Here is a 15,464-nt window from a genome sequence, read left to right on the forward strand (position 1 = left end):
CTGGGACACCAGCGTGTTCAGTTCAGGAACCTATTCTGACTACCACTGTGAATGTCTGGGGACACCAGCGTGTTCAGTTCAGGAACCTATTCTGACTACCACTGTGAATGTCTGGGGACACCAGCGTGTTCAGTTCAGGAACCTATTCTGACTACCACTGTGAATGTCTGGGGACACCAGCGTGTTCAGTTCAGGAAACTATTCTGACTACCACTGTGAATGTCTGGGGACACCAGCGTGTTCAGTTCAGGAAACTATTCTGACTACCACTGTGAATGTCTGGGGACACCAGCGTGTTCAGTTCAGGAAACTATTCTGACTACCACTGTGAATGTCTGGGGACACCAGCGTGTTCAGATCAGGAAACTATTCTCACTACCACTGTGAATTTCTGGGGACACCAGCGTGTTCAGTTCAGGAAACTATTCTGACTACCACTGTGAATGTCTGGGGACACCAGCGTGTTCAGTTCAGGAAACTATTCTGACTACCACTGTGAATGTCTGGGGACACCAGCGTGTTCAGTTCAGGAACCTATTCTGACTACCACTGTGAATGTCTGGGGACACCAGCGTGTTCAGATCAGGAACCTATTCTGACGACCACTGTGAATGTCTGGGGACACCAGCGTGTTCAGATCAGGAACCAATTCTGACTACCACTGTGAATGTCTGGGGACACCAGCGTGTTCAGTTCAGGAAACTATTCTGACTACCACTGTGAATGTCTGGGGACACCAGCGTGTTCAGATCAGGAACCTATTCTGACTACCACTGTGAATGTCTGGGGACACCAGCGTGTTCAGTTCAGGAAACTATTCTGACTACCACTGTGAATGTCTGGGGACACCAGCGTGTTCAGTTCAGGAACCTATTCTGACTACCACTGTGAATGTCTGGGGACACCAGCGTGTTCAGTTCAGGAACCTATTCTGACTACCACTGTGAATGTCTGGGGACACCAGCGTGTTCAGTTCAGGAAACTATTCTGACTACCACTGTGAATGTCTGGGGACACCAGCGTGTTCAGTTCAGGAACCTATTCTGACTACCACTGTGAATGTCTGGGGACACCAGCGTGTTCAGTTCAGGAACCTATTCTGACTACCACTGTGAATGTCTGGGGACACCAGCGTGTTCAGTTCAGGAAACTATTCTGACTACCACTGTGAATGTCTGGGGACACCAGCGTGTTCAGTTCAGGAACCTATTCTGACTACCACTGTGAATGTCTGGGGACACCAGCCAGCGTGTTCAGGTCAGGAACCTATTCTGACTACCACTGTGAATGTCTGGGGACACCAGCGTGTTCAGTTCAGGAACCTATTCCACTACCACTGTGAATGTCTGGGGACACCAGCGTGTTCAGTTCAGGAACCTATTCTGACTACACCTGTGAATGTCTGGGGACACCAGCCAGCGTGTTCAGTTCAGGAACCTATTCTGACTAACACTGTGAATGTCTGGGGACACCAGCGTGTTCAGTTCAGGAACCTATTCTGACTACACCTGTGAATGTCTGGGGACACCAGCGTGTTCAGTTCAGGAACCTATTCCACTACCACTGTGAATGTCTGGGGACACCAGCGTGTTCAGTTCAGGAACCTATTCTGACTACACCTGTGAATGTCTGGGGACACCAGCCAGCGTGTTCAGTTCAGGAACCTATTCTGACTAACACTGTGAATGTCTGGGGACACCAGCGTGTTCAGTTCAGGAACCTATTCTGACTACCACTGTGAATGTCTGGGGACACCAGCGTGTTCAGTTCAGGAACCTATTCTGACTACCACTGTGAATGTCTGGGGACACCAGCGTGTTCAGTTCAGGAACCTATTCTGACTACCACTGTGAATGTCTGGGGACACCAGCGTGTTCAGTTCAGGAACCTATTCCACTACCACTGTGAATGTCTGGGGACACCAGCCAGCGTGTTCAGTTCAGGAACCTATTCTGACTAACACTGTGAATGTCTGGGGACACCCGCGTGTTCAGTTCAGGAAACTATTCTGACTACCACTGTGAATGTCTGGGGACACCAGCGTGTTCAGTTCAGGAACCTATTCTGACTACCACTGTGAATGTCTGGGGACACCAGCGTGTTCAGTTCAGGAACCTATTCTGACTACCACTGTGAATGTCTGGGGACACCAGCGTGTTCAGTTCAGGAACCTATTCTGACTACCACTGTGAATGTCTGGGGACACCAGCGTGTTCAGTTCAGGAAACTATTCTGACTACATCTGTGAATGTCACACAGAAAAATATTACTTCACAAAGAAACAAGCTGATGATCTAACACATATGTTCCAGGCATGAAAATACAAACATGTCCGTGTGCCAAGCAGCAGAGATATGTCTGGAAGTCTGCCACACATTCCCTCTCCTCTCTCTGCACCCCCAGCCCAAGTCACAGGGCTGACTGAATAGTCCCAAGTCACAGGGCTGCCTGAATAGTCCCAAGTCACAGGGCTGCCTGAATAGACCCAAGTCACAGGGCTGACTGTTTAGTCCCAAGTCACAGGGCTTAGTGTTGATGTGTAGTGTTACAACAGCTAGGTAGAGTAACATACAGTTGAGGGAGCTTAGTGTTGATGTGTAGTGTTACAACAGCTAGGTAGAGTAACATACAGTTGAGGGAGCGTAGTGTTACAACAGCTAGGTAGAGTAACATACAGTTGAGGGAGCGTAGTGTTACAACAGCTAGGTAGAGTAACATACAGTTGAGGGAGCGTAGTGTTACAACAGCTAGGCAGAGTAACATACAGTTGAGGGAGCGTAGTGTTACAACAGCTAGGTAGAGTAACATACAGTTGAGGGAGCGTAGTGTTACAACAGCTAGGTAGAGTAACATACAGTTGAGGGAGCGTAGTGTTACAACAGCTAGGTAGAGTAACATACAGTTGAGGGAGCGTAGTGTTACAACAGCTAGGCAGAGTAACATACAGTTGAGGGAGCTTAGTGTTACAACAGCTAGGTAGAGTAACATACAGTTGAGGGAGCTTAGTGTTGATGTGCAGTGTTACCACAGCTAGGCAGAGTAACATACAGTTGAGGGAGTGTAGTGTTACAACAGCTAGGTAGAGTAACATACAGTTGAGGGAGCTTAGTGTTGATGTGTAGTGTGACAACAGCTAGGTAGAGTAACATACAGTTGAGGGAGCTTAGTGTTGATGTGTAGTGTGACAACAGCTAGGTAGAGTAACATACAGTTGAGGGAGCTTAGTGTTGATGTGTAGTGTTACAACAGCTAGGTAGAGTAACATACAGTTGAGGGAGCTTAGTGTTGATGTGTAGTGTGACAACAGCTAGGTAGAGTAACATACAGTTGAGGGAGCTTAGTGTTGATGTGCAGTGTTACCACAGCTAGGCAGAGTAACATACAGTTGAGGGAGCTTAGTGTTGATGTGTAGTGTGACAACAGCTAGGCAGAGTAACATACAGTTGAGGGAGTGTAGTGTGACAACAGCTAGGCAGAGTAACATACAGTTGAGGGAGCTTAGTGTTGATGTGTAGTGTTACAACAGCTAGGTAGAGTAACATACAGTTGAGGGAGCTTAGTGTTGATGTGTAGTGTTGCAACAGCTAGGTAGAGTAACATACAGTTGAGGGAGCTTAGTGTTGCAACAGCTAGGTAGAGTAACATACAGTTGAGGGAGCTTAGTGTTGCAACAGCTAGGTAGAGTAACATACAGTTGAGGGAGCTTAGTGTTGCAACAGCTAGGTAGAGTAACATACAGTTGAGGGAGCTTAGTGTTGATGTGTAGTGTTGCAACAGCTAGGTAGAGTAACATACAGTTGAGGGAGCTTAGTGTTGATGTGTAGTGTGACAACAGCTAGGCAGAGTAACATACAGTTGAGGGAGCTTAGTGTTGATGTGCAGTGTTACAACAGCTAGGCAGAGTAACATACAGTTGAGGGAGCTTAGTGTTGATGTGTAGTGTTGCAACAGCTAGGTAGAGTAACATACAGTTGAGGGAGCTTAGTGTTGATGTGCAGTGTTACAACAGCTAGGTAGAGTAACATACAGTTGAGGGAGCTTAGTGTTGATGTGCAGTGTTACAACAGCTAGGTAGAGTAACATACAGTTGAGGGAGCTTAGTGTTGATGTGTAGTGTGACAACAGCTAGGTAGAGTAACATACAGTTGAGGGAGCTTAGTGTTACAACAGCTAGGTAGAGTAACATACAGTTGAGGGAGCGTAGTGTTACAACAGCTAGGTAGAGTAACATACAGTTGAGGGAGCTTAGTGTTGATGTGTAGTGTTACAACAGCTAGGTAGAGTAACATACAGTTGAGGGAGCTTAGTGTTGATGTGTAGTGTGACAACAGCTAGGTAGAGTAACATACAGTTGAGGGAGTGTAGTGTTACAACAGCTAGGTAGAGTAACATACAGTTGAGGGAGCGTAGTGTTACAACAGCTAGGTAGAGTAACATACAGTTGAGGGAGCGTAGTGTTACAACAGCTAGGTAGAGTAACATACAGTTGAGGGAGCTTAGTGTTGATGTGTAGTGTTACAACAGCTAGGTAGAGTAACATACAGTTGAGGGAGTGTAGTGTTGATGTGTAGTGTGACAACAGCTAGGTAGAGTAACATACAGTTGAGGGAGTGTAGTGTTACAACAGCTAGGTAGAGTAACATACAGTTGAGGGAGCGTAGTGTTACAACAGCTAGGTAGAGTAACATACAGTTGAGGGAGCTTAGTGTTGATGTGTAGTGTTACAACAGCTAGGTAGAGTAACATACAGTTGAGGGAGCTTAGTGTTACAACAGCTAGGTAGAGTAACATACAGTTGAGGGAGCTTAGTGTTGATGTGTAGTGTGACAACAGCTAGGCAGAGTAACATACAGTTGAGGGAGCTTAGTGTTGATGTGCAGTGTTACAACAGCTAGGCAGAGTAACATACAGTTGAGGGAGCTTAGTGTTGATGTGCAGTGTTACAACAGCTAGGTAGAGTAACATAGTCAAACTGCTGATGGATTCAGATACTGATCTATTTATAGAAAGCTGTTTTACTTCTGCCTGACTAAAAGCATTATTCCTGGGGGTTTCACAGAGAGGAGAAAAGCTGTCCAACAACTGGCTCCAATATCATGGAAACCATGAGGACAATATACTTTAGTTTTGCTCCCAGGGTGCATCCCAAATGACACCGTATTCCTTCTTATTGCACTACTTTTGACCAGAGCCCATTGGTCCCCATAGTGCACTGGGGAACAGGATGTGATTTAAGACCATGGCCTAACCTCTTCTAGTTTCTGTTCTGTTCCAACTGATGACATAATAATAATAATAATAACACCACGGCCTTCCATCTGATGAATAAATACACAACAACTGATGACATCACACATAATAACACCACGGCCTTCCATCTGATGAATAAATACACAACAACTGATGACATCACACATAATAACACCACGGCCTTCCATCTGATGAATAAATACACAACAACTGATGACATCACACATAATAACACCACGGCCTTCCATCTGATGAATAAATACACAACAACTGATGACATCACACATAATAACACCACGGCCTTCCATCTGATGAATAAATACACAACAACTGATGACATCACACATAATAACACCACGGCCTTCCATCTGATGAATAAATACACAACAACTGATGACATCACACATAATAACACCACGGCCTTCCATCTGATTAATAAATACACAACAACTGATGACATCACACATAATAACACCATGGTCTAACCTCTTCTAGTTTCTGTTCTGTTCCAACTGATGACATCACACATAACAACACCACGGCCTTCCATCTGATTAATAAATACACAATAACTGATGGTTAATAAGGTAATAACATGGGCTTCATTACACTGTGCTATCTGGTAATAACATGGGCTTCATTACACTGTGCTACCAGGTAATAACATGGGCTACATTACACTGTGCTACCAGGTAATAACATGGGCTTCATTACACTGTGCTACCAGGTAATAACATGGGCTACATTACACTGTGCTACCAGGTAATAACATGGGCTTCATTACACTGTGCTACCAGGTAATAACATGGCTACATTACACTGTGCTACCAGGTAATAACATGGCTACATTACACTGTGCTACCAGGTAATAACATGGCTACATTACACTGTGCTACCAGGTAATAACATGGCTACATTACACTGTGCTACCAGGTAATAACATGGCTACATTACACTGTGCTACCAGGTAATAACATGGCTACATTACACTGTGCTACCAGGTAATAACATGGCTACATGACACTGTGCTACCAGGTAATAACATGGCTACATTACACTGTGCTACCAGGTAATAACATGACTACATTACACTGTGCTACAAGGTAATAACATGGCTACATTACACTGTGCTACCAGGTAATAACATGGCTACATTACACTGTGCTACCAGGTAATAACATGGCTACATTACACTGTGCTACCAGGTAATAACATGGCTACATTACACTGTGCTACCAGGTAATAACATGGCTACATTACACTGTGCTACCAGGTAATAACATGGCTACATTACACTGTGCTACCAGGTAATAACATGGCTACATTACACTGTGCTACCAGGTAATAACATGGCTACATTACACTGTGCTACCAGGTAATAACATGGCTACATTACACTGTGCTACCAGGTAATAACATGGCTACATTACACTGTGCTACCAGGTAATAACATGGCTACATTACACTGTGCTACAAGGTAATAACATGGCTACATTACACTGTGCTACCAGGTAATAACATGGCTATATACAGGAAGTACCAGGTAATAACATGGCTATACACAGGAAGTAACAGGTAATAACTTGGCTACATACAGGAAGTACCAGTACTGAGTAAATGTGCAGGGGTACCAGGTAATGACATAGATAAGTACATATAGGTAAATCAAATCAAACTTTATTTGTCACCTGCACCGAATACAACAGGTGTAGGTAGACCTTATTGTGAAATTCTTACTTACAAGCCATTAACCAACAGTGCAGAAAATATTTATCAAATAAACTAAAGTAAAAAAACAATAAAAAGTAACAGATTAAAATAACAATAACAAGGCAATATACAGGGGGTACCAGTACTGAGTCAATGTGGAGGCTATATACAGGGAGTACCGGTACAGAGTCAATGTGGAGGTTATATACAGGGGGGTACCAGTACAGAGTCAATGTGGAGGCTATATACAGGGGGGTACCAGTACTGAGTCAATGTGGAGGTTATATACAAGGGGGTACCAGTACAGAGTCAATGTGGAGGCTATATACAGGTGGTACCGGTACAGAGTCAATGTGGAGGCTATATACAGGGGGTACCGGTACAGAGTCAATGTGGAGGCTATATACAGGGAGTACCGGTACAGAGTCAATGTGGAGGCTATATACAGGGGGTACTGGTACAGAGTCAATGTGGAGGCTATATACAGGGAGTACCGGTACAGAGTCAATGTGGAGGCTATATACAGGGGGTACTGGTACAGAGTCAATGTGGAGGCTATATACAGCGGGCACAGGTTAGTCTGGGTAATTTGTACATGTAGGTAGGGGTGACGTGACTATGCATAGATAATAAAGAGCTAGTAACAGCAGTGTAAATAGTCCGGTGGCCGTTTGAGAGTCTCTCTCTCTCTCTCTCTCTCTCTCTCTCTCTCTCTCTCTCTCTCTCTCTCTCTCTCTCACCTAATTTCCATTTTATGGATAGGCATGTGAGTTATTCTGTACAAATGCTAATGTATTTCAGTTTTCCAATTTGCTGAGGGCAGTATAAATGTTGTGGCAGCGAGGGGCACTGTGGGTGTCAAATTACTAGTGGCCAGGTTCACACTCAATCACATTGTTGTTTAGATTCTCCATATGGGGCTAATTTTCCTACAGCTCTTAAAACATTCAGGAACTAATGGCTGACACACACACAGTTTAACATGATCAGATTACGTGACTAATCATTGATTATAACTGATCAATAAAACATACAATAACCCTAGCATCGGTTATCCTAAATTATAAACTGGGTGGTTTGAGACCTGAATGCTGATTGGCTGAATACCACGGGTATGACAAAACATGTATTTTTACTGCTCTTATTATATTGGTAACCAGTTTATAACAGCAATAAGGCACCTTGGGGGTTTGTGATATATGGCCAATATACCACGGCTAAGGGCTGAGTCCATGCACTCCGAGTTGGCTATATACCACACCCCCTCGTGCCTTATTGCTTAATTATACTGAACTTGTTTTGAATAAAGTGTTGTCCTTGGGCTGGTAATCCTATCCACCTTGCTGTCTCTGGAACACCTATCATGTAAACTGTAATTATTTATTGTCATGGGCCTAGTTAAATAAAGGGTCAATAAAAATGTAATTATAAAAAATGGACTCAACACATTTGAAAGAAAATAATTCACCATGCTTGTGGGAGGAGGAGGAGATGATGAGAAGGAGGAGGAGGGAGGTAGAGGAGAGGGGGATGGGAGGATGGGAGGAGGAGGAGGGGGGAGGAGGGGGATGGGAGGAGGAGGTGGAGGGGGATGGGAGGAGGAGGAGAGGAGGAGAAGGAGGAGGAGGGAGGAGGAAGAGGAGAGGGGGTGAAGGGGGGTGGGAGGATGGGAGGAGGAGGAGGGGGGAGGAGGGGGATGGGAGGAGGAGGTGGAGGGGATGGGAGGAGGAGGAGAGGAGGAGAAGGAGGAGGAGGGAGGAGGAAGAGGAGAGGGGGTGAAGGGGGGTGGGAGGATGGGAGGAGGAGGAGGTGGAGGGGGGAGGAGGGGGATGGGAGGAGGAGGAGAGGAGGGGGGGGGTGGGAGGAGGAGGAGAGGAGGAGGGGGATGGGAGCTTGGGAGGAGGAGGAGAGGAGGAGGAGGAGGAGGAGGGAGGAGGAAGAGGAGAGGGGGTGAAGGGGGATGGGAGGATGGGAGGAGGAGGAGGTGGAGGGGGGAGGAGGGGGATGGGAGGAGGAGGAGAGGAGGGGGGGTGGGAGGAGGAGGAGAGGAGGAGGGGGATGGGAGCTTGGGAGGAGGAGGAGAGGAGGAGAAGGAGGAGGAGGAGGGAGGAGGAAGAGGAGAGGGGGTGTAGGGGGATGGGAGGATGGGAGGAGGAGGAGGTGGAGGAGGGGGTGGGAGGAGGAGGAGAGGATGAGGGGGATGGGAGCTTAGGAGGAGGAGGAGAGGAGGTGGAGGGGAGACAGGGAAGGAGGAGGAGAGGAGGCGGGTAGGAGAGGAGAGGAGGAGGGGTGGGAAGAGGGTAGCTCTAACAGATGACAAGTTAGTTAGAGGGTCTGAATATGGGTCTAGTTAACTGAACTAACAGCAGGTTAACTCTGGTTTTAATCTTTTCCACCGTGTTACATTGACTAAACATCCAGCTCTATTCAGACTGAAGTTTCTCTAATATCCCCCATCGTTCATCTTTCTGCAGTGAGACCTTGACATTCTCCGGAGCAGCAGAGATACAGAAAACCTGTTGCTTATTATGAGAAGGAAATGTGATCCTCCGCTCCTCGGGGGGTTCAGTGAGAGAGGAGTTGTTTTCTTTGTAATGTGTCTGACTGATTACAGCAGCATAACAACATAAAATACATTCATCCTTGACTACGCTACATTAGGGATGTGGCCAGCCGCTGAGCGTTTCCACTCCATTGCCTTGTTCCATAATGCCTTACATTCTTGAAATAGCGCAGATAATAATGCACGCAGCGCAACTCATCAAGTCGATGCGGCACTTAAAGGGTTAAGTTTTCATGCATTTTTCTTTCTCACAAATTGCCCTGATAGCAGATGCCCCTATCAGCGATACGGAATGAAGCTGCAGCACTTTTCCGTAATAACCTTCACAAATGTCAGCCGACCCGTTAAGGCATCCCAGCTTGGTGCTTTATCTGCTTGTAAATCAATTCCCACAGCCCGGAGAGGGTATGGAGAAAATGTCCGCTTACAATACTTGTAGTCTAGTGTGTGAACGCAGCTGATTCAGGTCTATAATAAAGGCATTGCTTAACATTTGGAGCTGTCTAATAAACGTGACAGATCACATTCACAGACCGGCTGCCGCGGTCCTTCCCGCTCTAGGTTGTTAATCTAGCTTTACAAAACGCCCATGACAATCAAGAATTCCAATTCATCATATTGACAACCAGTCATGAGGCAATCTACTCGACACTGACAAAATACGGCTTTTGATTCATGGTCTCATGCTTAGGATATCCGCACGGTTCTACTAAACGGGGATATGAAATATGAAAAGTAGTGATCTAACAACTTTATAATATCACAATCGATGCTTTCACACAGATGGCCAATATATATATATAGGCCTATTTCATCAAACTAAAATAAGCGACAAAACAAAATGACTAGTCAGCGCTAGAGCCAGGGGTGGCTAGAGCCAGGGGATTGGCTAGAGAGGCAGCAGGTAATTTCAGGCCCCATTAGTAGCCTATGTGACATGAATAACCGCATCGGTTGTCTCACTAGAGGAAATACGAGGTGTTATCCGTTTTTGTGTCACACAGAAAGCGGAATCGAGATAGCAGTTCCATTTTGGTCATACCACCGACACAGACATTATTTTAAATGTTATTCGCAGAAGAATGCAGTCTATAATTTATCACACAAAGTATAAGGCAGAAAGAAAATGTGTAATCACCTCTCCGTGACTGACAGTCCGTCCCTGAGGGGTGTCTTCGGGGAGAAAATAAAGTTTGGAGCTGGATAAAAGTTGTTTTCTGCTTCTTTCTTCCCATAACAGCTGTAGCTCCGCTATGCAGAGCGGTTCCCCGGGTCTACACCTCACTAGGAAAAAGTCTCCCAGAGACAGGATCCGAGGATTGGCTTCAATGTCAAACCTAAAAGCCTTGTAGAAAATGTAAGGTCCGTGAAAACCGCAAGGTGAGCCGAGCCACTGCGGAAACAGCGATAAGTCATTCATTTCACAGATTACCCAGTACCAGGCATATAAAACAAGCACAAATCAAAAGCAACATGCACTTGATTGAATTGAAACATTAAAACCGTATAACGATCGCAATATGATTTAAAAGGTACTTTTTTTAAAAACAAATGATCTGATAGAACATAATGATTTATAAAATAGCCTATAAAATGTTGTTTAAAAAGTTTCCTGTATTCATGCATTATTATTATATATAACACAATATCCGTAACTTTGGCTTCCATCACTAAGAAATTAAATGCGATAAAAGAGAATCGGGGTAGATAATGATAAATACCGTGAGTGAGTTGGGCTCCATCTCGACGCTCTCAACATTCACTCCAAAACTGTCCGCTTGAATGGACTGCTAAACGGTCCTGGAAGGGAGCAATATATGCGCACGCAGTATTGCGTCCTGCGTCAATATGAAATCAAAATATTAGCAATCTAGTACACCGAAAATGTATAAAAATGTCGTCTAATATTTCTTCAGTGTACTTTATTTCAAATGTACATTTTTGTTGTAGAATTGCAAAAGGAAATAGCCATGCTAAATTCCAAAAGGCATGGGTGCATGCCCTCATAGAGAGGCTGGTGTGAAATCCATATCCATTAAAACATCAGGATGATCTAATTATTGTGATCTGCTCTTGCCGAAAGGACAATATCCACATACCGGTGATGCTGCGATACAAACTATATTTATTCAAAACGATTTCAGCCTCTAATCATCCAATATGTGTAATAACACAGTTATGTCGCTGTCAGGACCTGAAGCAAGGACGTTTGAATATGTAATAATAAAAAACATCATTTCCTGCAGAGATGCAAGGTCTCTTTCTCTCTCCCGCTATCTCTCTCTGTCTCTCTCTTCCCTATCTCTCAATGTCTCTCTCTGTCTCTCTATGTCTCTCTCTTCCCTATCTCTCAATGTCTCTCTCTGTCTCTCTCTGTCTCTCTCTTCCCTATCTCTCAATGTCTCTCTCTGTCTCTCTATGTCTCTCTCTTCCCTATCTCTCAATGTCTCTCTCTGTCTCTCTCTGTCTCTCTCTTCCCTATCTCTCAATGTCTCTCTCTGTCTCTCTATGTCTCTCTCTTCCCTATCTCTCAATGTCTCTCTCTGTCTCTCTCTGTCTCTCTCTTCCCTATCTCTCAATGTCTCTCTCTGTCTCTCTCTGTCTCTCTCTTCCCTATCTCTCAATGTCTCTCTCTGTCTCTCTATGTCTCTCTCTTCCCTATCTCTCAATGTCTCTCTCTGTCTCTCTCTGTCTCTCTCTTCCCTATCTCTCAATGTCTCTCTCTGTCTCTCTATGTCTCTCTCTTCCCTATCTCTCAATGTCTCTCTCTGTCTCTCTATGTCTCTCTCTTCCCTATCTCTCAATGTCTCTCTCTGTCTCTCTCTGTCTCTCTCTTCCCTATCTCTCAATGTCTCTCTCTGTCTCTCTATGTCTCTCTCTTCCCTATCTCTCAATGTCTCTCTCTGTCTCTCTCTGTCTCTCTCTTCCCTATCTCTCAATGTCTCTCTCTGTCTCTCTCTGTCTCTCTCTTCCCTATCTCTCAATGTCTCTCTCTGTCTCTCTATGTCTCTCTCTGTCTCTCTCTTCCCTATCTCTATGTCTCTCTCTTCCATATCTCTCTATGTCTCACTCTGTCTCTCTCTGTCTCTCTCTTCCCTCTCTCTCTATGTCTCTCTCTGTCTCTCTCTTCCCTATCTCTCAATGTCTCTCTCTGTCTCTCTATGTCTCTCTCTTCCCTATCTCTCAATGTCTCTCTCTGTCTCTCTCTGTCTCTCTCTTCCCTATCTCTCAATGTCTCTCTCTGTCTCTCTCTGTCTCTCTCTTCCCTATCTCTCAATGTCTCTCTCTGTCTCTCTATGTCTCTCTCTGTCTCTCTCTTCCCTATCTCTATGTCTCTCTCTTCCATATCTCTCTATGTCTCACTCTGTCTCTCTCTGTCTCTCTCTTCCCTCTCTCTCTATGTCTCTCTCTGTCTCTCTCTTCCCTATCTCTCTATGTCTCTCTCTGTCTCTCTCTTCATGTCTCTCTCTTCCCTATCTCTCTATGTCTCTCTCTGTCTCTCTCTTCCCTATCTCTCAATGTCTCTCTCTATGTCTCTCTCTGTCTCTCTCTTCCCTATCTCTCTATGTCTCTCTCTGTCTCTCTCTTCCCTATCTCTCTATGTCTCTCTGTCTCTCTCTTCCCTATCTCTCAATGTCTCTCTCTGTCTCTCTCTGTCTCTCTCTTCCCTATCTCTCTCTGTCTCTCTCTTCCCTCTCTCTCTATGTCTCTCTCTGTCTCTCTCTTCCCTCTCTCTCTATGTCTCTCTCTGTCTCTCTCTTCCCTATCTCTCTATGTCTCTCTCTGTCTCTCTCTTCATGTCTCTCTCTTCCCTATCTCTATGTCTCTCTCTATGTCTCTCTCTTCCCTATCTCTCTATGTATCTCTCTTCCCTCTCTCTTCCATATCTCTCTTCCCTATCTCTCTATGTCTCTCTCTTCCCTATCTCTCTATGTCTCTCTCTTCCCTCTCTCTCTCTGTCTCTCTCTTCCATATCTCTCTATGTCTCTCTCTTCCATATCTCTCTCTGTCTCTCTCGCTATGTCTCTCTCTTCCCTCTCTCGCCATGTCTCTCTCTTCCCTCTCTCTATGTCTCTCGCGCTGTCTGTTCCCTCTCACTCTTCTTATTTCTAGAATGCATCAGCTAAACTGTATGTACTTTCGCCGAACCTCTGCTCACGTTCGCCACCTGTGAAATTTCGCCGAACCTCTGCTCACGTTCGCCACCTGTGAAATCTCGCCGAACCTCTGCTCACGTTCGCCACCTGTGAAATCTCGCCGAACCTCTCTGCTCACGTTCGCCACCTGTGAAATCTCGCCGAACCTCTGCTCACGTTCGCCACCTGTGAAATCTCGCCGAACCTCTCTGCTCACGTTCGCCACCTGTGAAATCTCGCCGAACCTCTGCTCACATTCGCCACCTGTGAAATCTCGCTTGCTGCCGGAGACAGATATGGGCAGTTCCAGAGTCGTTACATTGTGTCTATGCCAGTTAATTCGTTGTTACATTGTTGTCTATACCCGTTAATTAGTTGTTACATTGTGTCTATACCCGTTAAATAGTTGTTACATTGTTTCCACCCGTTAACCCGTTAATATATTGTTTTTTAACCGTTAATATATTGTTTTTTAACCGTTAATATATTGTTTTTTAACCGTTAATATATTGTTTTTTAACCGTTAATATATTGTTTTTAACAGTTAATATATTGTTTTTAACAGTTAATATATTGTTTTTAACCGTTAATATATTGTTTTTAACCGTTAATATATTGTTTTTTAACCGTTAATATATTGTTTTTACCCGTTAATATATTGTTTTTAACCGTTAATATATTGTTTTTAACAGTTAATATATTGTTTTTAACCGTTAATATATTGTTTTTAACAGTTAATATATTGTTTTTAACCGTTAATAGATTGTTTTTTACCCGTTAATATTTTGCTTTTTTCCATCGGATGCTCCACAACCAAACAGTGTGATGTTCTAAAGACTGAAGGCAACAATAAGGCAACAGTAAGGCAGCTTTGAGTGTAGGCTTTATCCTGCCGAACATGAACATGACTGCTGTTGACAAGTCATGCTTTTAGTATTTAGCCGAGGCTTTACAGCCGAGCCTACTGCCGCCGGGTGGTTTCCTGTTTCTATTTTCATTAGGTCGGCTATACTGTACAGAGGTTGAGAGAGTCTGTGAACTTAATCATTCTGGATAGGGACGGAACAAGCTTTTCACCGCTGCTGGCAGCAAGATGACTAAGTAATATCCTAGTTTTAATACCACATGTTTTAATGATGTCATTTAGGCTAAATGCAACTCATTTGGTGCAGCCTATTGGCAATTACATTAGACTATACCGGTAGTGAATTGTAGCCCGATCTAAACACAGCGCACTATATATATATAGACATGTATATAGTTTTTAAAGATTTAAGCCTGAACATGAGGAGAAAGAAAGGCAGCGGATTAGGCAATGTTGCTAAATAAATGAACAATAAGGGAAGTTATTTGCAGCTGTCTCTGAAGTCAGACGTTATTCATGTGGAATTGGGTCTCCTGCCTAATAAACGCTGCTAACGTGATTAAAAACTGCAGGCTAATGTCAGATCTTTTTTATAGGCTACGTTATGCAATGTTTAACAGTCACGAGGGTAATCGGACACAATGGACACGATATATATATTTAAAAAAAATATAACTATTGATTTGTCAAAGGATATTGCTATATTTGTTCCACCGAGTATTTTATCAATGACACTTCATAATATCTGTAAACATAGATCTGTTGGTCATTAATTGTATAGATGAAGGGGGTTTTGGTTGTAGGTGGAGCTAAAAGGAGGCATGCATGACAGGAACGAGTGAATTACACAGGCCTGCTGCTGTATTAAAATGCCTTGACGTTGCAGCCTGTTAACAACATTAGGCTACAGACAAAAATAGATGAATATATTTTGGCTTCA

At 44.2% G+C, this 15,464-nt stretch overlaps 1 protein-coding gene across 1 annotated transcript in view; it reads right to left on the minus strand.

Moving 5' to 3' along the window:
- Positions 1–11,298, minus strand: part of LOC139411282 (AT-rich interactive domain-containing protein 5B-like) — a 124,533-nt gene extending 113,235 nt beyond the window's left edge. The window contains exons 1-2 of the mRNA XM_071157409.1: positions 11,245–11,298; positions 10,662–10,916 (exon numbers count right to left, since the gene is read on the minus strand). Of these exons, the coding sequence (XP_071013510.1) occupies positions 10,662–10,916; positions 11,245–11,265 (276 nt within the window). The 5' untranslated portion in view covers positions 11,266–11,298. The remainder of the gene's footprint in view (positions 1–10,661; positions 10,917–11,244) is intronic.
- Between the last annotated feature and the right edge of the window lie 4,166 nt (positions 11,299–15,464).

Source organism: Oncorhynchus clarkii, chromosome 1 (genome assembly GCF_045791955.1).
Source record: "Oncorhynchus clarkii lewisi isolate Uvic-CL-2024 chromosome 1, UVic_Ocla_1.0, whole genome shotgun sequence".
NCBI classification, from domain to species: Eukaryota; Metazoa; Chordata; class Actinopteri; order Salmoniformes; family Salmonidae; genus Oncorhynchus; species Oncorhynchus clarkii.